Below are 26,841 nucleotides of genomic sequence, written 5' to 3'. Positions count from 1 at the left end.
ATCAACAAATTTACAACTTTCAAACCATTTCCAAGTTCTCAATGAAAGTTGACAATTTTTAGTTGCCTGCACTTAAGGGCTGGATTTAAACTAACAAGTAGCTCCTTGTAACCATGCACCTAAAATAACTCACCACAGCTTTCGGATGACAGCAGAAAGGAGGCATAACCCCCCCAGGAAAAAAGAAAAAGTCCCACAGAGCATTTTAGTATTTCAGCAGAATTGTGCATTTCTTGTATCCAGTGGTACAGTGTGTATATTTTATGCTGCCTGGTGGTGCAAAGCAGCTATAACTAGTTTTTTAAATTGAGTTTAGTTACTGTGAGCGAGCTGAGTGAGACAAAGCAGCTGAACTGCTGCTCCAAAGCAAATATTAAGGCTGGAGTTTTTTTCCCATCTGTATTACATGAGTTCATGTCCTATGAATCCCACAGCTGATTCATAAGCCTACTTCTTGACTGTGTTCTCATACTATTTTGCTGTTCCCATGGCAGATTGATCATTTTAAGGTGTTTTTTAATCTCAGTGACTTTTACTATTGGCCGTTACATAACTTGCACAGAACATGGCTTTTCATCCCCTGCAACAGTCCAGGCTAACCCAGCAGTTGTATGCAACACCAGTTGTTCCATGAGTGTAATAAAGCAGTGAATGTTTCGCTCTGCTTGTTTGGCAAGCGAGCGTCATGCTGTAAACCATGGGGGCTTTTCAGCTGCTAGAACATATGCCCTTCTGGAAATTTCTTTAGATCTGTGTTTTGTAATAAATGTGCCCGCCTCAAAGTTCAGGTAAGCAGAATAAGAAGGAACCTCAAGATTTGCAGATAGTGAAAGAGCAGTGATACAGTATGTGCAGAGAGCATCCATGGGAAAGCTCCTCTGTGAGAGCAGCTCAGACCAGTGGCAGAGGTCTCCTTTGGTGGCAGGTAGAAAGCAGACCCTCTCCTCACCTGCCCCCAGAAATTGTATCATCTGAGCTGCACATGCTGGGCTAGAGTGGCCTGTGTGCCCTGTGAGGCAACCAAAGGACATTTGAGCCAAAGGCACTGAGCCAGACTAATGTTTTTAAGAAATATGCCCTTGAATCATAGCAAGTGTTGTCGTTCTTTAGTGGATAACTGAATGTTTTAATAGACTGAGTTTAAGAGAACAGTTATTCTCAGCTTCAGAGAGATGAATTCAGAGTTAGATGAGGCTCTTTTCGCTGAGGAGAGAGGCCTTGGCAGATCTATGGTGGCTGCCTGTGAACAGGAGCCGTGGAACTTGATACAATGCAATACTTCTTTAAGTACGGAGTTAGCACCGTGTTTGTTATGTCCTTGTTCTGGTAGGAGTTGTCTTTGCTGCTGAAGTACAAGCTGTTCCCGTAGAAGGTTTATAGTATTGTAGGACTGCCGAATCCGGAGGAGTACGGAGTAAATACACGCCTGCTCTGTGTTCATTGAGCAAAATTTCAGGGAGAAATTGGTTTGCTAAGTTTACCTGACCAAGATGAGCAGTCTTTTAAATCCTCAAAGAAGAGGAATTCATGCCTAGCAGTTGCTCTCCGTTCCTCAGGTAGTATTGATTATCTACACTGTTAATATTCTGTTGTAGGTACCACCCAGCATAGCTGCAGAAACCAACCTAAATGCAAATACTTTCACACATTTTTCCTGTGTAAAAGGTACAGTTTGGCAATCGATATTCAGGCACAAGAACTTGAATTTCAGAATTTCATTTCTAATTCTGGTGCTGGTTTTATGTGAGTTTGGCTAAACCACTTTTCCAAATTTTATATGAAAGCGTTCGACACTGAAAGTTTGTTTGAGCATGTTCTGATTTCTATTTCCCTTCTTCAAAATGAAATACTAAATGCAACTAATTTTAGAAAATGGTGTAGAATCATTGTTACAAATAATGACATGACACTTTTTTTCCTTTTCACTTCCCACTACATATACTTTGTGTATTTTATTTTTTGCTGCAAGAGAAATATTTTAATTACTGTTCCGAATTCTGCCAACTACTGCTGTCCCCAAAGTGGGCAAAGCCAATATGATGTACAGTGAATAAGGAGCTTTGCAGCCTTTGATTCAGAGCTGCTCTATCACCTTGACCTTGTTTTATGGCTGAATCATGCTTTTCCAGGGATTCCCATTTCCAGTGCAGCCTTTCCTTACAACCCAAAGGGCTACCAAGAACAACTTCCAGGTTCACTGAGCTGGAATTTAGCCCCATGGATTTGTACAAAGAAAACTTTCATTGTGCCTGCGGCTTCATGTAGAATACTGGTGTTCGTGATTCTGCAGGAGCTTGTGAGAAGCTCTACCACAGTTCCAACCCCCTTGTGCTAACGTGTTCTCTGTGCACACCTGCAAGGCCACCAGCACCCTGAGGAGCTTGAAGGCAAAATGGTCAGAGCAGCTATTACATCTGCCAATTTGTGGGTGGGAAGCTGAATAGGATGGTCTGGTCTTTGGGCTAATTCTTCTTGCAATGTTTGATTTTCGACAACCAAATGATCATTGAAAGAGGAGGCATCTGGCTAACCTAGTGTCCTGTCGTGAATCTTAAATACACAGTGTTTATTAAAGCACAGTCGAGGAGTGTTTGTGTAAAGAAGGGTGCTTTTCTGAGGGCTCAGTTATTTAGTTTTCATTAATGCCAGAAACTGTGCATTTTAAAAGATTTCTGCATCCCTCTCTCCACAATTTCCCTCACCCACCATGTAACCAAAATGGATTTGACAGGTGCTTGTAGCCCTTGTAGCTGCTGTCTGATTGTCCATTAATGGAGCAATGTCCTTCACTTCCTAAACTACCCAGGAGAGAGGTATTTGAGCGCTGGATCAGGTGCTCCCTGAAGTTAATAGCACAGCTGCAGCTGACTTCAGTGGTTCAGGCTTAGTTGAAGATCACTAGGAAGGGGAAGGTTGTGACCTTACTTGGTGACCAAGGAGTACTTAGGGGAAGGAGAGAGAGCAACACTGTCTGAGGAAGCTCAGGGGCTAAGCAAGTAAGGGTCAGCTTACCTAGTTTTGGAAGAATAAGTTTAATGCAGTACAATATTTTCTTCGATGTTGTCTGTTCGTCCCACATGGTCCCAAAAAAGAAGTTCACTCTTGATTTAAAAAAAAAAATCACTGGCACTTGCTCCCCCCGGTTTGACCCTGAGCTCTTGGCTTTATACTACGAACTACTTCATGTTTTAGGTAGTGAGTAAAGCGTATCGGAGTTAATAAATAACTCACTCTGGCTCAAGAGGCAAGAGGTGAGATGCAATTGAGTTTAAAATGCCACTGGCCAGGTAGAAAAATCAGACGTAAAACTGTAACTGCTCCTTTTATTTCTAGTTTAATGATACAGGAGAAGGGAGAACGTTACCCTGAAACTTCCTGGAAACTCTGGTTTGCTTTATCAGATAGTTCATAGACCTGTGTGTCCTCATATTCTTATTTATAATGTGAAATGTATTCTACAAGGGACAACGTATAGAGGTGAATGGCTCAGAATAGCCTGTTTGATAGGCTTAGCCGTTGGGAAACCAACAGTTTGAATGGTGAAAGGAGAGAAAGGAGGAGACAGATAGAGAAGGGATCGTGAGAGAGAGTGCTTATGAGACCATGAAGCTGATACATGCCAAATGAGCGCTCTAGTTAACAGCCCTGTGAGGGTTTCGAGTCTGTGTCTTCATGTGCACACAGTGAAAGACAAATCTGGCTGCCAGCTCACCATCCTGCTCCTCAGGAGCGTTCCTGATGAGTATCCTGTTAAACAGATGCTTGCTCGAATATTTGGATCTGCTGAATCAGAATTCTCTGGACAAAACAAGTTTTACTTGAAATCAGCCATTGCTAGGTTCTAGCCTAAATACCGGGTGTAAGGTGTTGCGGCTACGAGGCGTCCTGGTTAGTCTGCCCCCATGAAGACATGAGGGCACACTGAGAACCAGTGAGTGAAGCTGTTGTTGCCCTCCCTGGCAGTGCAGCAGGTAGCACTTCCCGCGGGAGGTGGTGCTGTGCACACACCTCAGCTTGCTGCGTCCCCAGCGCCCATGCACCTCTGCAGGAGGGCCGGAATCCACCTCAACTGCAGCCATTAAACTGCCCTCGGAGCTGCAGTTACAACAAAACCAGCTTTTCTGGCCTTTGCCAGGCTTTGCCTGTAAGTTTTTCCTCGTGCTGTACACCTTAAGGTATTTTTGTGAGCAGTGCCATGAGTGGCCTTTGCAAGACGCGTGGGCTGCCCACGTGTGGGGCAGCCTGGAAGAGGCACCGTGAGCTGTGCAGGGCCAGGCGCACCGGCCTCCTCTGCCTGAGCCCTGGCGTTGGGTCAGAGTCGGGCTCACAAGGCTGCCTCACACTGTGAGGTGGGGTTGTCCACGGTGGGGTTGCTTCCCTGCTCCCGCGGCGGTTGAGCAGGTCCCGTGCGGTCCCTGCCACTGGCCAGCAGGCAGAAACTCGCCGGGCTGGAGGTTGGGCCCCACGCCGGGGATGAGTGCGGAGCACCCATGGGCCGGGCCGGCAGAGAGGGCTGGTGCAGGCACCCATGGGCCGGGCCGTGCAGAGCACCCTGCTGTGCCCCTGGGTGCCCTCGCATCCCTCTCCCCTGCCTTCTCCTGGGCAGGAGATTGCTGTAGGCAGCTCTTTGTGGGGACGCGGGGATGCTGCCTTTGCAGAGAGGGGACACACTGCCCGCAACCCTCTGCATGAGCGCAGGGCGCTCTGCTGCGCTCGAGGTCACTGCTTTCCTGCCCGCCCGCTGCCCTTGCCGTGTCCCTGCCCTCATCCAGCCTGCCCGAGGGCCCAGCTTATAACGGAGGGGCTTGGGGCGGGCGGTGGCGGAGGGATGCGGTTCTGCTCGGCGCCTGCGGCCCAGCGGGAGCGGTTTGGTAAGGCGAGTGAATGAGTAACCGTGAGGAGTGTCACAGCGCTCGCAGCGGCCCCGCGCCGGGCGCTCCGCGAGCAAAGTCCCCAGCGCCACCGTTAGCCATTAACCTGCGGTCGTTGCGCAAGGAGTGGTTCCCACGGAGCCGTCGCCGCGCGGAGCACGCGGCAGTGACCCTCGCCGGGCCGGGGCGCCCGCGCGGCCCTCCCTGCGGAGCCCCCGAACCCCGTGAGGGAGCCGCTGCCCGGCCCGTCCAACGGCAGGTCTGCAAGCAAGGTCTTCTGGCAGGGCTCTGTGCTGGGCTGAGCAGGCACTGGAGATGATTAAGATGCTTTAATCATCTCCAGTGAAAAGAAATTAAAAAATAGAGGTTTTGGGGTTTTTTTTTGTTTTTAGTGTTATGGAAACGATAGTTGTTTTTGACTCATGGAAATTTCAGTCTCTTTTAGTACAGGTTGATCTCGAGTGAGGTTTGTCAGAGGACGGCAATTATGCTTCAAGTGCATCTCTGTTCTAACTTTTGATACCGGGGGAGCAGGTTGGCAGTGACCTGGAGGGCAGGAAAAGGGCCTCTGATGTGTTGGTGCTTCTGCCTTCCGGAGATTCCTGTTTGAAGAGCACTGTGAGGCAGCCCAGCTCTCGTGCTTGCAGCGCCGGCAAGACCCGGCCGTGCCGTGTTCTGCCAAGCCTGGGGGTTCCGCGTGCCAGGGCGAGAGGTTAATGCGTGAGAACCAGGTGCCTCCCGGAGCCCTTGAGGTTCCACCCGCTCCCAAAGGCAGCGCGCACGATAAGTGAGGCCGGGCCCCTGGCACGTGCCCACGTGGTGCTGAGCAGGGCACTTCTGCGGAGGGAGGGCAGGGCACTCAGTAGCTCACCCGAGGCCCCGCTCGGCTCGTGGTGAGATGGGGCCGGCTCCCTTTTCCCCTCTTGTTACATCTGCAGCAGAGCAGCAGCTGACCTGCGCTGCCGGGTGGAGAGGAGGCCTGGCCCCATGCTGCTCCTCACCCATGGAGCACAACGGGGATGGTTGCCTGAAGCTCCTCACTGCTTGTCCCAGCAGGGCGACGCTGGCTGTAGTCTGGGCTCTTCAAGGTTGCTGGGCATCTGCTGGCTCTAAGAGCTGGGTTACCCTTCACAGGATCACAGAATCCCAGAATGGCTGAGGTTGGAAGGGACCTCTAGAGATCATCTAGTCAAACCCCGCCCCCACTCCAGCAGGGACTCCCAGAGCACGTGGCACCGAGTGGCATCCAGGCAGGTTTGGAAGATCGTCAGAGAAGGAGACTCCACAACCTCTATGGGCAGCCTGTTCCAGGGCTCTGCCACCCTCCCAATAGGGAAGTTCTTCCTCATATGGAGGTGGAACTTCCTGTGTTTCAACTTAACACCCATTACCCCTTGTCCTGTCACTGGCCACCACGGAGAAGAGTCTGGCCCCATCCTCCCCTTCTCCCCTGACCTGAAGGTGCATAAGGGAGTGATGGATCCAAGGAGATGGTGTGTGGCTCTTCAGCTAGGCCGGCCCCTGAGTGCTTAGTGGCCGGAGTTGCTAAACTGGGCCAGTTTCCCTGCCCCTTGGTGTCATGGTAGCTTCTGCTGTGCTGAGAGGCGGGAGGGATAGATGGGGAACAGCGGATGGTGCTTGGCAGCTGCTGGGTCGGCCGGTGCTGGATGGGGACGGGAGCTGAGGCCCTGAGCTTGGTGCCTACCGCAGCATCGCGGCCACGTGGAGCCGCTCGGCCTTGAAGGGAGCTCCTGGCCTTGAGCGTCTGGTGCTGACCCATCACGGGGGCGACGGAGCCTCTGCGCTTTGGTGGCCTCGTTCGAGAGGTGCTTCCATTCCAGCGGGGCTTTGCTGGGGGGTTGTGTTGCTGTCCTGCCTGCCGTGCGGTCAGGTTTAGCCCAATTGGTCCCCTCGGCACGCGCTGTCTTGCAGAGCACCCTGCCTGCTCAGGAAGAACAGGCAGCTTCCCATTGCGCTCGTGGCCTGTTGCTTCCATCCTCGCTTGGGACCTAATGCAAGTGAGGCCGTGTCCTTGCTGTCTCCTTGCGGCGCTTCCTGCTCCACTCGCCACAATCCATCGGGTCACGAGCCGAGCGGAGCGGAGTGTCTTGGCTGCAGTGTGGGAAGGAGCCCCAGGGGCGCCCGAGGTGTGCGGAGCGCTCCCGAGCTGGAGGGGTTCACTGGAGTGGTAGGTGCTCATGGGAGGCCCCTTTCCGGGCTCAGGACGTGTTTGCGGCTGGCATCAAGCTCCATCCAACTCCAGGCCATGGTAGGCACCTCCGAGGAGCTGCGCTCCGGCGCGGAGACAGGGAGGCTCCCTCGGGAGGCTCCAGAAGGGCAGCGGCCCTCACGGTGACTCGGGGGCTGCTTGGGGTCCTGGGGAAGCAGCAGCCACTGCCACGTTGTAGCTTTTCTGATGAGGTGGGTGCCAGGAGCAGCCACGTTACTTCATGTTGGTGGCCTTGGCAAGGCAGGGGTCTTTCTTTGCTGGTGGTGACCAAAGATGCTGTCAGAGGAAAAGCAGAGTTCCTGGTGGGAATGTCCTGGCATAACATAGTCCCAGCTATGACGCCTGCCAGGGGGAAGGAGGGTTTAACAGCTCTTAGGTCAACTGATCCTAGGCAGTGAAACTGTTCTTCAGAAGTCACTTCTTCGAGTCAGCAAACCAGTCATGTATGATACAAAAACATTTCTTTTTCACTTAAAAAAAATAATAATTTCACTTCTATTCCACTGTTCTTCTGTAAATAGCATAAAACTCATTTTCTTGGTGTTTTGAACTTGCTGTACTTGATGATTGCCATGTCCTTTCACTGATGTCCTGTTTGGAATTCAGAGCTCTGTAATCTCTTTCTGTTTGGTAGGTTTCTCAAGTAGTTTCCTTTGCTTTTCTCTTGACCTCTTCCTTCTCTCTGTGTTTTCTGGGCTGGTCATGACTATGCACCGTGTTTGAGATGACCGTGTTAGCAGTGCCTACCATAAGAGCTCAAGACTACAGTGAATGCCGCTGTCTAGACTTTCCTTAATGAAAGTTTTCATTGCAAGGTTCTGTTTTTCTGTACCTAGTTTTTTTTTGTCCCAACTGTACTGGAGGAGTTACCAGGAAGCTTGCAGTGGATGTGAGTAGTGGAAACCGTTTGCTCTTGGGCAGTGTGAGCAGGTTTGTCTCTCGGCCTCCGTGTCCTTCGGGGAGAGGCAGCAGCCACCCCAGCGTCGGATTCTTGCAGACTTGCTGGCACTAAACCCTCTTCGAGGTCACGACAGCAAATGGTGCTGTGAACAGATGTTGCAGTGAATAACTAGGCCCTCTTGCTTGACAACTACTTTTATTTTAGACCCCCTTGGGGCTGTAGGAATGGTACAAAGCCGTGATCTCTGGGTGTGTTTGTGTAACGTCATGGGCCAAGGCACGTGCAGCTGAAACACATTTTGAGCATCAGTGGATACAACACTCGCAGGCAAAGAGGTATCTTAATTCCTGCTAGTGACCTTGGGTTGCGATAAGCCATTAAAATCATGAGACGTCGTCCCAAAGCGGTGCCGGCTGTAACGTGTTGCAGAGGCTGGGCCTGAGCCCGGGCAGGCAGCAGCTTCTCCATCTCCCACTGCGAGCTGGGATTCCACAGAGGTGGGGGAGGCCTTCAGCTGCTCTCTGCTTTTTCATGGTGGATGCGAAGCCAATCTGTGACCTCAGCGTAATCCCAGCAGCCCAAAGCTGCTGCGCCGACGCGCCGCAGCCGCGCTGCCTTCTGCCTTGCCCTGGGCCGCGAGGGAGGTGAACTGCAGGTGCCGCCGGTCTGTGTCTTCCAGGACACCCTGAGTCTCTGCTGGTGCCTGCACTGAGAGCTCTGGCTCTGCCCCAGAGGCTGCCTTGCCGGGTTTGCTGTCTCGCTTTAGCTTCGTCACACCTCACCATGCACTTGGGCACGTGTTGTTCAAAACTAGCCCACCTAGGACACGAGGCTGGATTTTGTTCTTGCCTGCTGTTTTAACTTCCAAAACTCCAGCTGTGACACTCTGCAGTAACCTCTGGCTGCTCTTGGAGCAGCCAACTTCTTCAGTGGGAGCACTGCAGGGAGGCACGTGTGCCTGAAGCAAAACCTGAGGAATGCGGCGGCCCTGAGCGCTCCCGGGTGTAGCCGTTTATGGGGTCGAAGCCAGAAGGTCACAGCTACTCAACCGTGTTGTTACTTCCTGAGCATTAGAGTTGCTGTTCCCAGAGCAGGAATGGGGCAGGCACAGCTGCCCGCCTGAGAGCAGGTAGGTGGTTGCGGGCATCTGTAAGGAGGCGCTTGGCCTTGGCCTGAGCTGGGCTTCCTGCTGGGCAGGTGTGGGTGGCCAGGGCGCTGCATCGGCTGGAGGTCCCTGCCCTGGCGCCAGGTTGGTCGGAGCCAGACTGGCTCTGGGCAGCTGCTTGTCCCGTAGCACCTCCGGGTGCCTTTGGGACAGCGGCGACCTGCTGGTGTCACTGACACCCATCTTGTCCTTGGTCCACGTGAAGTGTTTTGAGAGTCTTGCACAGCTCTGTTTTCTGAGGTTTATGCTATGGTCAGCCCCTAAAATGGAGAATAACTTTACTGCCTAAAATACAGCATGTTTTGGAATACCTAATGCCTCTGTGGAGGTTCAGTGTGAGGACCTCCAAGTGCCTCTCCTTGGAAGGAGGCCTGCGTTCTTCAGGCTGTCTCCAGCTGGGACAGTGTAAGGTAGAAACACCTCAGATCAGCTGGTGGTGCTGAACTCCTGCGTTTTGGTTCTTCTCTCCAGCAAAACACCAGGTGTGTTGTCATTTGTGGGGGAAAACTAATGGCTCTTGTCACCTCTTGGCAAAACATGCGTTCTTGGGGAAAAGGATCCTTTCCGCAGGTTTCCTGGGAGCTGGTGGCAGCTGATCCACACAGCGATGCCGGGAGCGGTGCGGAACAGCTGGGTGCAGAGGTTTGCAGCACTTGCTGCGGCGTTCCAGCCGTGTGGATCTTGGGCGCTCCAATAGCAGCTCCTCGAGGGGGAGGCAGCTCCTTAGGGCTCATGCGTCAGCCGAGGCTGATGCCACCTGGCCGGGGCGAGGGGCACTCGGACCACCGCCTGTCGTGGGCATGGAAGGAGCTGCTCGAAGCCACCCGTGTGCCCGGGCCCACAGCCGCGCTGCCACAGCTGCGGCGCTCGGAGCGGCACCGCCCGGCACCGTCGCTGTGGGGCATGAGGCCGCGGCGCTCGGCTGCCCCCCTGCGCGCACGGCACGTGTTGGGCGCCGCGTGGGACCCGGGTGCCGCGCATGCTCGAGGCCAGCCCGGGAGCAGAAACCTGGAAATCGCAGCGCGTAGATACATAAAAGCGATTGCTGCCCTGTGTGCACGGGTGTGTGCTGACACAGGCGGTCAAGGGCCTTGTCCTTAAATGCATCTTGCCGCTCTGGGTTTTACAAGTGTTTTTATGTGCCTGTCACCCTGGAGTCCAGGTGTCCTGTATCAACAAGAACGGAGATAAAATTTGCTTTAATGACAACAATTATGCTTAACTACTTGGAGCCAATCTGGCAGAAAGAACAAAGTGTTCAAACTGACAGTTTATAATGTGCTGTACTATTACATTAAGGCAATAAGGAAAGAGATGCCTTTTTGTGGGGAATAGAATTTTTTTTAAAAAAAAAACATTGGTATTACAGCATGCACACACAAAAAAAGGAGATATTGATATCAATGTTAAAGGTAGTAGGTTGAGTTTAAACTAGGATGGTTACCCCCTCTCCTCGTACCCAAAAAGTTTTTTGCCTGGCCACTTGCCTTAGCAAGTCCCTATCACCTGTATCTTGTTAAAGGGGAGTTTAGGTTGAGCTGGGTTGTAGCCGTCCATTCAGACACTGACACGGGGGTTTCTCTTTTTTAATTCCTTTTAATGCTCTGTGAGCTACAATTCAAAGGTCCTGCGCTTGTCTTTCCTTGTTTTACATGGGGGTATCTGAGTCAGGATGGTCTGGAAATTTTGGTCTTTTTCCCCCCCTAACCGGGTGGTAACCCAGTTGTCATGAAACCCATGAATAGTTGGGAGGGTTTTACACCTCTTTGGCGTGAGGGGAGGGACGGCTTTTTGTTTGGCAGCCTGGCAGAAGAGTGCAAGGAGCGAGGAGCTGCTCCCCTGCAGGCCTGCATCACTCTGCCCCAGCGAAGCGGCCGTGCGGCTTCCACTGCTACTGGAACGGGGAGCTTGGGGCAGGAGGGTTGGTTTGTGCTGCGATATTTTATACTGCAGTAATCAGGTTGCCTTGGACTAGAGTCTTTTGACGCTTGCTTGAAGCCAGCAAAGGCACCATGAGCTTCCTGCGTTGTCCAAATTCCTGGAATAAATCATTGTCTTCATTACCATCTCCTGCTAGGACTTTGCTCTTGTGTAGTATACAAGAAGGTTCTTTATTACCTAACCTTGAGTTGTCTTTTTAAAAGCAGCTTTTTGTTTTTTTGTCAAACACCGTGTGCAGAGGCCTTGTTTTGCAGAGGTGCTCTCTGCCCTAAGGAGCCCCGATCCACGCGCTGCCCTCCCTCCTGGCCACGGCCGGTTGTCACCCGTGGGTGCAAGGGCTGGGTCCCGCAGCGCGGGTGCAGGGAGCTCCCCGTAGGAGGCATTTCAGCTCTTGGGTCCGTCCCAGCATCATGGTTAAACCCTTGCCCAGCGACCGTGGCCAAGGGCGCGGTGGCAGGTAACGTTTCCACCACTTCCCGTGCCGGGGTAGGAGTGCCAGGTAGCGCGGTGCGTACACAGGTGCTGCTCAAGAGCCTTCCTGGCTGTTCCGCAGCAGCAAGTGCCACAGGCTCCCCTCCTGCAAGCAGCGCTTCTGTCGGGAGCAGCTCGCTCTAGGAAACCCCGTTTTGCCCCTGCACAGAGCACAGGAGCCCCTCGTAATCTGCGCCCAGCGGCACGAGGCGGCCAGGTCCCCTGCGGGAAGGGGCTGCCGAGACCTGCGGAGCCCACAAGCAGCCCTGGCGGGTGAGGGCAGCTGCTGGCAGAGCAGGGATCAGGGTGCTGCTGCGTGCCGCCCCTGCTTCTCCTGTTCTACCTTCTCCCTCCTGGACATGCAGCACGTACCCAAGGGCCCTTCAGCTCGTGCTGGCCACGAGCAAGCTCTGTATTAACATGCTGCTGCCGGAGCTCCCCTCACCACACGAGGTTGTTCGCACTGGTCACGCGCCTGCCACCAGCGTTCGCTTCTTGCTGCGGTTACTTAGCAAACCCTCAACAGCAGCCACCCTGCTGTGAGCTGCTGCCTGACTCCTTCACTCCACAGTGGTGGCGGCAGTTTATGGGAAACCCAACACATGTCTGGCCTGTGCCATGCTCCGGCACACTGGAAATGCTAAATCTGCGTTCTGTTTTTGCCATAGGTGCAGTACTTTTTCAAGATTCTGGACAACTAGCAGCCTCCATCCGCACCCCCACCAAGGAAGCGGACACAGGAGTGTGTGTTCATTCATTTTTATTTGTCCAATGTTTCAACCTGACTGAAATACAAGATAAACAAGAGCACTGTACTCCTGGCTATTTTATTACATGTTAGAACATAGAGTTTTGCACTTTAGACAACATTTAACATCAGTTTATGGGGTCTGCATTGCTTTTATAAAGTTTAAAATAAAAGATTTATTTTCAAACATGTGACTTTGGTTTATTTCATACATTACACTTTCTTGCAGAAAAAATAAAATTGTACAACTGCATAAATATAAAATTCTTCCACCATGAAAATGGTTAAAACATTCAAAAAAGACATTAGCACCACAGTGTGCGATGCCTCCAGCAGGAAAAAAAGAAAGAAAATATACAAAGCAAAGAGTTATGGCTATCACTGAGCAGAGTGATAGTCTGACCCAGGTCTCTCACGCAACATACTGGAGGATGAGGGGAAGGGGGGAAAGAGCGAGACAGCATTCGCTACGAGCACGGTACACAATCAGCTAGTTTCTTCAGCGTCACTTAAGTTAGTTTCCCCTGCCGCCCCTCCAAATAAAATACCCTAACACCACAGAAAAGTCAGAAGCCTTATGGAGTGCTGTTTATAAATAGAGTCTCACGGGTGGGCCTTTCTTTTAAAATGCAAAAAAAAAAAAAAAAAAATTAATTAAAAGTAACATGCCAGTTCTAGTCCCATTGAGTATTTACACCTTGGACAGCAGAAGTCTTTGCTCACAAGAAGTAGAAAACAGATACATTACATGGCTTGAAAAATGACCAGAGTATGCACCTATAGTACTGTACACTAAATAAAATACACAAGGCAGCAATACTTAGGGGCCAGAAACACTGCTTACTACAAGTCAGTTATGGAATCATAATTTACAGTAAAAATGGGCATGTCCCAAGGCTCAATTTTGTTTTTGTCATTTACAGTAGAATAAATATTTGTCGCTATTGCTACACTTTGTTTACATTCTAACCTAGTAAATGCAGAAAGCTAGTGTAAAGCATATAGATTACGTGTAGGTCCCATACGTATGACAGTTTGTTCAAGACTAGTAGGTTTACTTCTTTGTTCTTTTTTTTTTTTTTTAAACCTTTTTAAATGGCTAGGAGGAAGGGGTCGGGGGCGGGGGGTAAAGGGTTGTGCTTACAATCAGCTGCTTTTGATGTCGAATTTAATATCAAAGCGTCCCTGGAAGCGGTCTTTGTCACTGTACTGGATGTTCTGCCCGTAGGCCTTGCACTCCACGCGCACCTCCATGTCGTAGGTCAGGTTGGTGAACTGCACGGCCACGAGCGGCTGCAGGTAGCGCGGCTGCAGCAGCTTCCCATAATAGGGGTAGTACTGCAGGGCGAAGCCGGCGTAGCCACCCATGCCATAGTACTCCACCGTGCCCACGTTGTCTGTGTCTTCTTCTCTCTGCAGAGCAAGGGCAGATAGAGCCAACACTAAAGCACCTGCCTGCTCCTTCTGCAGGGGTCTGCCTAGCGCCCTCCTTGTCTGCGAGGACGGGCCCCTCTTTGGGCATCACCCATTGCTCTTGGCACGGCCAGGGGGATGGGACACCCACCTAGCGCCCGGCTACAGCAAGGTGCCTCCCGGCGCGTCTCACGCCCCACCTGTGCGTCTCGGCCCAACACGGCCCCTCGGAGGGTGCCGGTCCCTGCTCGCTCCCTCCTCCCCCTCTCTGTGAGGGCAGCACTGGCTGTCGTTATCGCTGGGGGGCCTTGGGAGCGCCTGGCCTGTCACCTCTCCCTGCAGAGAGGGTACCCAGGGGGTCTGCAGAAAGGCGAAGGCTGGAAGCTCCCACACATCCCCATCCTCTCCATCCCTATGCTGGGCAGCAAGAACCTAGCAGAGCAGCAGCTCTGGGCTGCTCCCTGGTTCCATCACACACACACTGGATTTTTTCATCTGCTGACAGGTTGTCACCTTGTAAACAACTTAGTATCAACAGGGATAGATTTAAGCTGATTTCCTTCCATAACTGTCTGTTTTAAACATGCAGGGAAACATCTGTGCATCTCACCCTCAGGCTTTGAAACACGCTTCATTCTCAGAGGCTGGTAACTAACACTGGGTACAGATTCAGCCCCTCCTTCCCTGCGGGACCTCACTTACCTTGGGGCTGCAGTGCACAGGGATGAGGTAGGGGTTGAACTTCGCTGCCACCTCTGCAGGGAGCGTCTCGTTTGCCGGAGCCTAGAAGAGAGCCAAAACGCACGAGAACGTTGGCATTGCTTCCCTGTGGGCAGCAGCGGAGCCTTGCGCCCTTACCTGGCCTCCCTCCCAGCACTGCCTCAAGGGGCCGCAGCTGCTGGCGACGGCTCTTGGGAGGGCCGAGCAACTCAACCCAACAGAAGCAGTGGGATTTAACCTGGGTACAGCGTGGGGATTCGCAGCCTCGCTGCTGCGGGGAAGGCAGTGGCAGAACGAGACCCACCATCTGCTGCTGGCGGCGTGCAGCGGGATCCAGAGCAAGACCAGGAGTCGCGCCCTGGTGCCCCTCAACTCTGACATGCAAAAGCTCCAAGTAAGCTAAGGAAAGCTGGGGAAGTGCTTCCGTAGCTCTGCGTCACGTCCTAGCAAATCTTGGGATCTGCTCTGCACCTTGCCCAACGCGGCAGCTGTGGGGGTCTCTCCTGGAGCGCAAGGAAGTCTCCATTTGAAGGAGAAAGTTCTCCAACACACGCTATCTGGACAGTTCGTTTCCCCTCCTCGTGGCTACACAGATAGGGATAGGCATGAAGGGTGCTCAGCTCACCATTTGCATCATTTTCCATCTGGAAGATGCAGTGGGGTGTTTTGCACAAGGCCTTACTCAATAGCATGTATTCTGCCACTCAATTCTGAGAGAAACTTTCAGTACTTCAATGTGTTGGGGAAAAAAAAAATACAAGTAAAAGCAGTGTGTGTCCAGAACAAAGTCTTTTGACATTAGTGCAAATTTGCCACTAGGTGCAGCGCAGAGCACTGGGGTGACAGCCGGCAACCCGCGGTACATGATCTAACAATATCTCCACCTTTCTTTTTGTAAGATCTGCACTGGACTCTCAAGCTGCTTGCCGGTCTATCTTTATGCTTTACAGACTATGTATGAGTCCAATACCACTTAATATAGCAGTACTTCATTTAATTAAGTGCTTTCAGCAAGGCAGGCAGCTCTGTGCTGCCTGGGGAAAGAATGGAACAGATCGAAGCAGGGTACAATTTGCTTATCTTAGTACAGACACAGCAGGCCTCCTACATCACATGGCAGCATACACTATATCTATCTATAGATATAAATGTAGAATTTAGAGAAATGCCTTCTTAAAGCCATTCGGTTAGCAAGGTCAGCAAGGTAACCAGAGAGCTAACCAGGCACGGTGAGCATTCACTGCTAATTGTTATCAATTAGCAGCATGCAGTTTCCATAGCTTTTTAATGAAAAGTCTTTGCAAAGCCTATTGAAGTTTCTCTTCTGCACAACATGTTTAATAGGAATCTTTCTCTAGCAACAGGAAAGCAGGTGCTAACTGAATAGCTTTTCCAGAGCCAGAGCAAGTCTGCAGCCAACTCCTCCTCCTTATCAGCAGTTTCTATTAGAAAAGGAAGAAATACTTGCCTTAGGTTTGAAGCCAATAATTCTGTTAAGCTTGACTAGAATGCAGGGTTTGCCATCCTTGTAGCCAAAGGTTGGGTCATTTATCCCAGAGCAGTTTTCCAGCCATTCACGCCTGAACTTGCAGACCTTCTTCTGGCCTTGGATATCGTTGTATGGTCCTCTGTCTTTGTAGTCAGCAGGTATCTCTGCAGTGGTGGGGAGGAGAAGAAAAAACAACTGCATGCAACAGGACCTTGCAAAGCTTCCACTTGCCAGGAGCGGCAGTGTTGAGTTTCACCGTGTCCTTGGCATCTCCCTGTCCCCCAGGATAAGGGTAAGCAGCTGGTGGAGGCTGACACGGCAGGTCTGCGCCAGCCTCTGCACAGGCTGGTTGCACACAAGCAGGTCCCTAGGGCTCGTTTGCTAACTGGCTCGGGGATTTAGGGGCAGCGTTTATGAGAGGGCTCCTATCACAGACCCTGCAAGCACATTAGGTGACAGTTCTCACTTCACATTGCTACAGGTAACTGATTCATACCACCCACTGCATCAAGAGGAGCCAAAGAGGCTTGAGCAAAGTCATCAGCAGACCACAAGTGAAATCTGGAAGCTCCCTGCCTTGTATGCTCTGTAATAAGCTTCCAGGTACAGCCATGTCCAAATCCAATCCCTGTCCAAACCGATCATTCAACGAGCAGCCTAGGACTGAAAGCAGAGCCTGTCAGCTCCAGTTTACTGACGTGTCACTGGTTACAATAAAAAGACGCAGGACAAGGCAACTAACCCTCAGTTTCAGATGGAGGTGACACAGAGGCAGTGGCCAGGGGCCCCAGCCCTGGGAAACCACCAAGACTTACCCCCGCAGTCCTGAAAGACTATGTTGTCAGTCTGTTGCTCAGCGCTGTAGTCCTCCAAAAACCTCTCAAGGTTCCTCACATATGGGTCATAGCTCTTGGCATCAGCGACGACAAAGGAAATTTCAGTCTTTTGTACCTGGGGAACTTGCGTCAGTCCTAAGGAAAGCAAAGTCAGGAGGATGATAGTAAGTAGACCTCCAAGGTGCTCAGCCTCCAGGAGTGCTTCATGCTCCAAGGACATCAAGCAGTGTGCTCATCTGCATCGTTCAGACTCCAGGATGTACACAGAAGAGCTTCAACTCATTGCAGGTGAGCTGATTTGATCTCCAACAGCAGTCTAGAAACCCTGCCATGCTGTTTGCATCACTACACAGATAAGAATCACAGCACCTGGAAGGGAGGCTATGAGACCAGCTTTTCCTCAAGAAAACCATTCAACTGCAGGTCACCTGCCCAGTCCTGTCTCCTGCCCACGTGAAGAGAGGCCCCATGCATGCCAGCCAAGGTCGCACCGCAAGCTCCCCCGGAGCTACCTTCCCTCTCCCTCGCCATTTGACGTGCACATCTGCGAGCTTCCCTCCATGAGCCCCCAAAACCTCCTGTGCCCACAGGCAACACCAGGGCTGCCTCCCTCTGCTCTTCACATTTCCCAACTCCTTTGCGCAGTCTGACAGGATGCAGGACAAGAGATGCTTTCCCACCCACTAACCTCAACAGCCTGGTCATTTTCTCTGCTCTCTTCACTCCCTGCACAGGTATTTCTGATTACACAAAGAACATTTTGAGCTCTAACCGGAAGCAGATCATTGAATAAGTAGGCAGGAAATGCAGTCACACAGGGCAGATGTTTAAAACAGTCCTAGATTCTGGGCTGCACAACTAGCTCTACACAAAGAGCTTTATAAAGAGGACTGGAAAAAAACAGACTGCATGGAGAAGAGATTAGATGCATGTTATTCCTATAGATAATGAAAAATGCCAAGCCCTTTGATTGTCACTATGGGACCTAAAAATAGCTGCTCTTGCGTGACGTGTGGGTCACACTTTAATTGAACGCGTTGATGCATGGCTAATACTGAAGTTTAAAGTAATGGGAACTGGAGCTCATGCTGCTTTTGCGGCTGCTGCTGCAATTACTGGGGTCTCAAGCCCTGTTTGGTTTGTCACCTTCACTTTAGCAAGAACAAAAAAAGAAGGAAGTAGGGGAGCAGCACTTGCTTTGGCAGCATTCGGAGGAAGCTCTTGTGTCAGCAAGTTCCTCTACAGCAAAACTCCCACAGCTCAGCTGCCCAAAACCCCCAGGAGCTTGTGACTCCAGCAGTTTTTGCAACGCTGCCACTGCCACCGCTCGAGTGTTTCTACTTAGCCCTGCCTCAAGCCAGCTCACCACTCCCCCCTTCCCACAGGGCTGGAATTTGTAACCCAGGACAAAGATTAGCTTCATGCCCTTAAACACAGCTCCTAGCAGTCAAAGGTAGCAAGACATCAAGCAAGTAGCTTGTGGTTTCATGTTTTATTCTGGGAAGCTGTTTCAACCTTCTCTTAAACCTCCCTTTAGCAAAGACTCGCCCACTTGAGCGCTCTAAGTTTAGAAGCACCTTAGTACTCACCACAAGCAAAACTCAGTCTTGCCCCTAAAGTTACTAAAGCTTTTCAAGCAACTACTTGCTTCACTAATGTTTTTTATATGTACATCTGTCTATACTCATCTATAGATACATTAAAACAATGTAGGGTTCAGTTTAATTGAAGGTCCTTCCGTTCCATCCTGCCAAGTCCTTCTTGGAAAGCTGCAGGCTCATGGCTGAAGTGCCTGTCTGGTGCTGCAGGGCAGGCCACAGGGCTGCTCAGGGATTTGCCCTCCCCTGAGTTCAGGTTACAGGTGCATCATTCCAGTGTGTAAAAACAGGCACAGCCTGGCTTTCCAAAACACTGCAACTTCTGCCACACACTTGCAGTGTTAATTTTGCTCAGAACCACCAAACCTCCAGGCAGCTCCCCTGCCCTGTTCTTTATCTTGTGCAAGACATGGCATCCAGGCAGCTGTGACTGAAGGGAAGGTCACCAAAATAAGCATCATGGAACAGACTGTGGAAGCCACCCCATGGGTGATCCCCACTCTGGCTTGGAGAGCCCAGCCATACATGTGTGCAGTTAAAAGCCAGCACTCTCACCCTGCAGGCCTGGCCTCTGCTCAGCTGCTCCCGCAGTTGGTGACCAGCAAGTGGAGCTGCTCCAGGACAGGGATCTGGTGCAGGAGCTACGTTCACCGCAACCCAGGTGCTCACATGAGCCAGACTTGCTAATGTTTTGGTAGATGGGGTGCTTGCTTTGTATGGGACATGAACAGTGTTGCTTGGTCTGCCACTTTTGGAACAGAAACAAGTTAAGCCTTGTGAAGATAAAAGTGTCATCACAAAACTAGTCTTACCCTGATGAAAGAAGAGAAATGCATCACTAGCTTCTGCTGCACCCTCCACTCTCACACACCTGTGACAGAAGGCCCCAGGCACACATCTATCATTTCTCCCCTTTCCCCTCAAATCTTCTGTCTCTTCTGTGTTTCCCTAAATCAAAGCCTTCAATGCTGTTATTAGAAAAGCCCAATAAAGGAGAACCTTAAATAAGGTTCCACCCTGCACCATCCTGTGAGAGCTTTCTGACTATGGAGGTACCAAGCTAGCATTAAAAAAAAAAAACACCTGTGAAACTTATTTAAGATGACAGAGGCGGCAGCAATGTTTCTGAAACACTTCTGTAACCCCAATGAAACCTCATCTCATCCCCCCCATTCCTCTTAGGAAAATTAAAACAAGTAGGTGGGGAAGAAAATCCCTACACTATTTTAAAGCTGAGTCATTCAAGTGCTACTTAGCAGGGACCAGTAGACACAAGGGAGCTTAAGTTTCATTAAGAGAACAGGGCTGAAAAAGCTTCCTGGGGGCTCACGCATGTGCAGATACCACTCATGAGCAAGCTCTAAGGCAGGAGGAAAGGAAATCTTAAATACTTTCACAACCCAGAGTTCAAATAACCCCCTCACCCTCTAGCTGTATGCTTTGCTGTAATTCAGCATCTCAGATTATTACCAGAGATCCACTGCAATATCACATATGAGGATACCATTGATCACATGTGAAAGACTCAAATAAGTTTCTTTACAATAGGTTATCTCTACAACTGCATCAGAGTAGTATTAGATAAAATTACTGTTTTCACTGACACTATTCACATAAGTGATGAACAATGCCCCGAGGCTGTACACACATGCACTACCTCGTGATGGTTTTCTAGCTCTATACGTGTACCAAGCTAGCTTAGAAAACATTTGTGAAAACTCACTGAATTTGAGCTACAGTTTCACTTCCAAAAACAGTCGCACATTAATCAGACTTACTCAGTTTCATTTAATATTAAGTTTTCCAGATAAACATCATCCTAAACTGCAGGGAAAAAAAATAAGAGTGAAGGGAAAAAGAGTGTCCTGAGTGAAGGGACAGAAACTATAAGCGGGAGGTCAGGCTTATCAGGAAGCATTGCATAAGCCCACAGCAATTACTGTTGCTTCCCTGCTCATTTCCCCATACCATTCAATCCTCTTTTAGTCTAAACACTGCTGGGATGACACAGACCCCACAGGCAGCAGCTACTACCTCCTCACATGCACCCGCTCCACCCCCAGGTGCACTAAGCAGGAGTGGATCAGAGCCTCCATACTGAACTACGGCCTCCAGCCACCTTTCACCCCACCCTGAAGTAGAAAATGCAGAGGGAAGATGCCTGTTTCCTGACACAGTGAGTTTGCATGGCTGGAAGGCAGCAGCATCTCTGGAGCTTGGCCTCGGGGATCTCCTTCCACACATGGGTGCCAAGACAAGAGAGCAACACTGCAGGACAGACATCTGCTCTGTGGGACTTCCCTGCCACCCTCCACTTTATCTCCCTGCTGCTCTAAACTATGGGAGCCAAGTAAGGAAAAGGTACCAGAGGGGCCTTTTCCACTGCACTCAGCCCAGCCCAAGCAGTGCAAACCAGCATTTGGGAGGGCAGAGGGCACCATCCACCTCGAGAGCAGTTCCCCTCTGCAGGCACCACTCAAGAAAAGACTGGTGCAGGAGTGAGCTCTCACCCCACACCAGCTGCAGTGCCATCACACTGCGTCGCTTGGGGCAAACGCCACAAGATGGCAGAAATGCTCAGCCCCACTGAGGCCAGCACACCAGTGCTTCCCCTCCCTCCCCCCTCCAAATCATTTATTACAGAGACACAGGAGCTGTGGCAATGGTAAAGGCTGGGAAACAAGGTAAGCTGCACTTCCCTCAGGCCAGGGTAAAGGAAAGGAAAAAAAAAAATCTCTTATGGAAAAGTACAAAAAAGGCAGCTTGCCCTTGAGCTGCACATAATATTCCTGGTGTGCTGAGAGCAGGAGCTGATTAGCATATTAATGACATCTGGCTCCAGGAATGGCCCTTCATGGCTTTCAATGTTATAGCCATGTCAGGAGCACTCAAAGCACCCTGCAGCTTCTGCTGCTGCTCAAGCCTCCTGTAGTCCAGAGCAAGAATACTGTGGGAACCCTTACAAGATTTTCCTGCAAATCATGTTTCCCTGCCTTGCTGACCTTTCTGCTGGATGTAAGGTGACCCACCCTAGAGGAACAGCACACCACACCCAGGCAGAAAATAGGTTTTCTAGAAAGCCTGAGGTCCTATCAAGCTGCCAATATACTTAGTTTGTTCAGATCTTGCAGCTTACCATGAGAACAGTAATTATAATTGCCTTGGTGCTCTATTTTAATGCAGCTCAAGGTCTACAGGAGTTCCAGTTAATGGAAAATGAGATCCTTGCTCAGTGCCATAGCTGGCAAGCCTGCACATGCATTCCTGGCTAGGAGGTCTGTCCTGCCTGCAGCACAGGGCAAACCCCCTCTCCACAGAGCGGGAAGCAGGGACTGGCCACCTCCCCCATGCTGTCAGCACAGTGAGTTGTCCCTCCACCATTAACATCACTCTTGATGAAAGCTAACATTAAAAAGGCTGCTTTTAATGCAGCATCATCCATACAGCTGCTGTGTTATGTTGATTCGCCCTCATCTGTAAGAGCAACAATAGTATGAGGTCTTGGAAAAAGCCTGTGCTGTTCCCAGCTATTTCATTTAAACTGTAGGCACACTCAAGTGCCATTGTCGCAGCTTGGTTTAAAACCCTTATCAGGCAGCCCACTGCAATATATTCAAGGAGCTTGATTTTGTTCTGCTGATTTAACTGCATGCCCCAAAAGCTTGCTCACCAGAAAAATCCTTGACAACCTTTTCTTTCATCCATTTTGATTTCAGTAGTACATTAGAACATCTTGAAACTCAGTTCAAGCATTTTTAAATACAAAACTAGTGCAATGTACCATTACAAGATGACCAAGTATCTTCTGCAGGCTTAAGTCTTACAAAATTTTTCTTCATAGTTGCTTTGAAATTAGACTTGTACACAGCTATCACACAAAGCTGCTTACCTACAACAAGTAATTATGTGACATCAGGCTGAACAGCAAGGTCTACCTGGACTGGACCCAAGATCCATGGGCTTCCTTCTCTTTCATGTCTGGTGAGACCACTAGGCTTCAGTTGGGGGAAAAAACTTTTATTTATTTTTAAAAAGCAACTTTACCATTACCTATGCTGGTGATTCAGATGCAGCTAACTGCTTTGGTCAGTGTCAGTGACAATTTAGTTTTTCCTGCAAGTGTCAGAGCCCAGTGTAGCACAGCAACAGCTGCTTTCAGTTCTGAACATAGTATTTATCCCTGACATGCTTCTGCCTTTAGGAAATGCCACACAGGTACAGCAGTTTCAGTCTGCTCCACATTTAAAAAGTCCTGGTGGAAAAGCACTCATCTGTGACAGGTGATTCTATGCTGAGAAATAGCACTGTCTGGCAGAGGTAAGATGCCCCGTGCTGCGGCAGCAGGGACTGATCACAGCATAGCACTGTCTGCAGTAGAGCTGTAAGACACTGCACAACACCAGAGCCAGTTTCCGTGGCTATAAGCCACCAGCCTCACAATTGTCACTTAAATACCACTGTTATTAAAAGCCTCTGAAGCATTCTCCAGAGCAACTGGAGGCAGATCATTAGGGTGGTCAGCGCCAAGCAGCCTCAAGGTCACGGCAGTGTGGGAGCGCCGCAGTTGCGCAGCTCCCCCATGCGCTGCACAGGCACCCGCAGCGCATGGCCGAGCCCTGTGGGCAGCGACAGGCACCCGGGGCAGTGGCTGCTGCTCCGCTTGCCCCTGCGGAAGGCAGGCAGGCTGGCTGCAGACATGACTCAAGTGATTATTTCATTAAGCAGAGACTTTAACCTAATAGAAACAGGCTGCACATCAGGGCTACCCAAGCCACCCCCAAGCCCTGATTACACATTTGGGCAAAACACTCCCTAGTAAGCGCCGTTTGCTCTAGCTCTCAGAGAATAGCTCGATGTTAGCCTGTACAGCCCAGTGAGCACCTACTGAATTCATACTGTCCCCTCCCTTCCCTGACCCTCGGGTTTTACATTTATCCTTGTCCTCTCACTTACCCATAGGGAACAGAGGGGCCACAAAGAAAGAGAAAACAATACAACCTGGTAGAGGCCATGCCTAAGTGCAGCCTCTGCACCTTCACAAGGGGAAATGGAGAGCAGCAATGCAGGTTTAAGTTCCTCTTAGTCAGGAGGAAGATTTCATGTGATACAACTTCTAATTCGAGCAGGATTGCCTTTGAGCCCCAGTGCTTGTAACACAGAAGGCTGAGAACATGCCCACCCCCTACAAATGTGTCGCTGCAATGAGATGCTTATTTCATCCTCCTTCTTGAGGTGAGTAACCAAACCGCCTCCCCAGAACAGCTTGCACCAAGTCAAACTGAGGCCTCCTATTTAGTTACCTGGAGGCGCCACTCGATCCTGGTATTTGGGTTCAAAGTCACTGACAGTAAGCAACATCACTTGGATGGTCCCAATGAAGATACCTGCCAGGCAACCGTAGAAGATCACATAGAAGAGGAGGATTTTAACTGCAAGAGAACACAAATGGAAAGATGAAATCAAATGGAGCCCTCAGGGCAGTCACATGTTCCCAGACAAAACTTCAACCTTCACCACTCACAAGGAAGAGCTCAGCACTCTGAAACCAGATAGTGAGCCCCACTGCAGAGGCATGTGGTTAACAGCAAGATGATGCCTATGAAACAGGGCCAGAAAGTCTAAGTCGCACTCCAGTTGTTCTGTGGAGTTCCTCAATATCCAGAAACCTATGAACTGAAGCTGTGAGTATTAAAAGATTCTTCCATACTTTAGAAGAAACCCATCCCTCAGCTGGCCCAGCATCATGGGTGCCTGCCAGGGAAGTGAGTGCCTAGTGCCAGGCAGGCACTGACCTGGCTCTGCTCTGAAGGTCACCTACTCCACACACTGCTGCGCCTCACAGCCATTTCCAGAGGCATCTGCCGTAACTGCCAGAATCAGGTCTACAATAACTGCAAAGTCAAATCTGCTCCAGGTATCTCTAGTGGGAGTCATAACTGGGTGCCAAATGAGCCCCAATACTTAGTCTCAAATGTAGAAAAGTACCTAGATTCATCACACTACCATACAGTTACCAGCACTCATTTACAACAGCACTCCAGCAGTACTCCTTCAAATTAGAAATAGTAGATTATGTAAGAAAAAGATTAAATTTAGTTTTGGTCTGAAGGAGATGCCTAGAATAATCTCAGCTGGGGCGGGAGGAGGCTGGAAACGCAGCACTGCTCAGAATCTGAATATCAGTTACCAGTTTACAAGGATTATCTCAAATGATTAACTGCACAGTAACATGCCGTACTAGGCATCACCAGGCAGCCTACAGGAAGGATAAACCAGCCCATGCCAAGCTAATCTGGAAATGGGAGCAAGCAGACCAGAGTAGAGAACCAAGAATACTTAGAAGATTCTAATTCAACATCCTAACCTAGCTATAAATCTAAAGAGATACACTTCAAGGACTGGAACCAATACAAAGAAGGAGATGAGAGCCCTAGGTAAAAGCAATCCTACCCCCACAAGGGGTCACAAGAATGCTTCATTAGCAGAGATGCCTCCTGATGAAGACATTCAGTTCCGGTTGGTTTTATTTCACATCTATGAAAGAAATATGACCAAGAGGAAAAAAGGAGCAATGCAAAGGCTGGGGGACAGCAACAGGAAGGACACTCCATCCTCTCGTCTTCCTCATGGCCACCAGGGCAGCGGAGTTGCTGGGTCCAGCTCAGTGCCATAACGCGGAGCTCCAGGAGTTAAGCGCACTCTTTGGTATCCAAGCAGCGTAAAGCAAATGGCTGTGACGTCAGAGACGTTCGGGAATTTTTTCCAGAGCACGGTCATAGGAGGTGCTGTTGTAACAAACCAAACACTAGCGCTCTTGTCTGCGGCACTTTGAGTTTTGTAACATCAAAAAGGCAGGCGCTGGGAGGTAGCACATTTAATCGGTCTCCCAGCCAGGATGCTCTTAATGCCGCAGGCACCTCAAGGGTCAGAGGTTCTCCCAGGTTTTCAAACAGGTACAGCTGATGGAGCTAGAGACCAAGCACAACGGGGCTGGAAAAGAAACAGCTTCCCGCAACAGGTCAGCTTGCAGCAAAGCAGCAGGGACCACCAGCCATGGGCAGTCCCATATGCTCAGGTGTGCCCGGGTACAAGGGGCCCTGGCCTCCTCCACACCGCTCAGCTGCCTGGTGCCTCGAAGGAAGGTCACCTACCCATATGTGCTCCCAAGCCAGGGTGCTGCTTACAGAGGGACGCAGCAGAGCGTGTCCCAGCGCACCCACTAACATCACAGCAGGGCTCAAACCCTGCTGTGCGGCGGCAGGGAGAGCGAGCCCCGGGGCGCTGTGCTTGCCCGAGGGCCCCCTGCGCCGCGCCGGCTGCGGCACATGTCTGCTTGGCGCGGCGCGCTGCAGCGGGCGCCGCTTCCTCTTTCCCCAGAACTCCACCAAAAAGGAAAAAGAGAAAGAAAGAGCAAACGAGAAGCCGGCAGCCTCGCCTGTGCCCCCTTCGCCATTCGTCCTCCCGGGGGCGATGCGCGGCCGCAGCCGCCGCCAAGGAGAGCCAAGGACGCGGCGCCCCGCCAAGGGCACCGCCGCCGCACCTGGGCTCGCCCCGCGCGCTGCGGCGGCGCCGCCAACGGCTCGCGCGGGCTGCGGCGGCGCGACCGTTAAACCGCCCCCCACCTTCCAATGGCCAAGGGGGGCGGGGAGAGAAGGGAGGGTGAAGCGGCGGGTGATCCCCCCCCGCCCCGCACTCACACCAGCTGCCCCCGGTGCGGCCCAGCAGCTCCTTCTTCTCCGAGTTCCAGATGAACTTCTTCCAGTTACCATCGTCGTCCTTCGCCTTGCCGCGGGCCATTGCGGGCGGGCAGCGGGGCGGCTCTCGATGGGAAGGCCGCGGCGGGACCCCGCGGCACCGGCGAGCTCGTGGGGGGCGCCCGCCCGCTCGGCAAGGCCGGGCGGCCCGGGGCGAGGCGGGAGGCGGCGGACGAGGAACGCGGCGGGACCCGGAGGGACGAGGCGCCCACGGGGCACGAAGCAGCAACGCGCCCCCAACCGCCGGCGCCGCTTCATATACGGCGCCGGCTCCGCCCCCCGCCGCTCCCACCAATCAGCGCCGGCGGAGCGCCCGGGGGGCGGAGCCCTGTGTGCGGCGCGGCGGGAGCGCACAGCGGGCGGGGGGAGGGGCTGCGGCGCCGCCGGTACCGCGCGGCCGGGCCGGGCCGGGCCAGGCCGGTCAGGTCAGGAAGGGGCCGCCCCGCCTCGTCGCGGCCCGCAGCGAGCGGCCGGGGCACGTGTTAGCCTCCCGCGTGCGTGTGTGGGTGTGTGTGCATGTGTGTGTGCCTGGGGGTGCGGCCGTGCATGCATGTGCATGGGTGTGCACACCTGTGCCTGCATGTGTGCGCGCATGTCCACGCGTGGATTTCCGTGTGCATGCACCTGTGCTTGCTTGGGGGTGTGTCTGTGCATGCGTGTGTATTCACTCGTGTGCATGTGTGTGGGTGTGCCTGCATGCGTAT

General features: G+C 51.5%; 2 protein-coding genes across 2 annotated transcripts in view; one reads left to right on the top strand and one right to left on the bottom strand.

Annotated features, from left to right (window-relative positions):
- The window catches only part of NME7 (NME/NM23 family member 7), an 84,710-nt gene extending 72,030 nt beyond the window's left edge, over positions 1-12,680 (top strand). Inside the window, exon 12 of the mRNA XM_088534036.1 lies at positions 12,248-12,680. Within this exon, the coding sequence (XP_088390162.1) occupies positions 12,248-12,280 (33 nt within the window). The 3' untranslated portion in view covers positions 12,281-12,680. The remainder of the gene's footprint in view (positions 1-12,247) is intronic.
- A 289-nt stretch (positions 12,681-12,969) lies between these two features.
- Positions 12,970-26,285, bottom strand: ATP1B1 (ATPase Na+/K+ transporting subunit beta 1). The gene is made up of 6 exons (XM_088534060.1): positions 26,081-26,285; positions 23,684-23,812; positions 16,765-16,920; positions 15,929-16,113; positions 14,443-14,523; positions 12,970-13,740 (listed from the first exon to the last, which is right to left on the bottom strand). The coding sequence occupies exons 1-6, from the start codon at positions 26,178-26,180 to the stop codon at positions 13,474-13,476; spliced, it is 918 nt and encodes a 305-aa protein (XP_088390186.1). The 5' UTR covers positions 26,181-26,285; the 3' UTR covers positions 12,970-13,473.
- Between the last annotated feature and the right edge of the window lie 556 nt (positions 26,286-26,841).

This window comes from Tinamus guttatus, unplaced genomic scaffold, assembly GCF_059628265.1.
Source record: "Tinamus guttatus ecotype Peru unplaced genomic scaffold, ASM5962826v1 Tinamus_guttatus_pri_ptg000035l, whole genome shotgun sequence".
In the NCBI taxonomy this organism is placed as follows: Eukaryota; Metazoa; Chordata; class Aves; order Tinamiformes; family Tinamidae; genus Tinamus; species Tinamus guttatus.
Note: the sequence above shows the minus strand (reverse complement) of the source record. Positions and strands in the feature narration are given on the sequence as shown.

Bases quoted from the DNA above. Each gene is read 5' to 3' on its own strand.
- ATP1B1 (XM_088534060.1), bottom strand. From the start codon at position 26,180: ATGGCCCGCGGCAAGGCGAAGGACGACGATGGTAACTGGAAGAAGTTC. The intron at 23,813-26,080 runs GTGAGTGCGGGG...GTTCTCTTGCAG, and splicing joins CCGCACCGGGGGCAGCTGGT to TTAAAATCCTCCTCTTCTAT. The intron at 16,114-16,764 runs GTAAGTCTTGGT...CCACCACTGCAG, and splicing joins AGTCTTTCAGGACTGCGGGG to AGATACCTGCTGACTACAAA.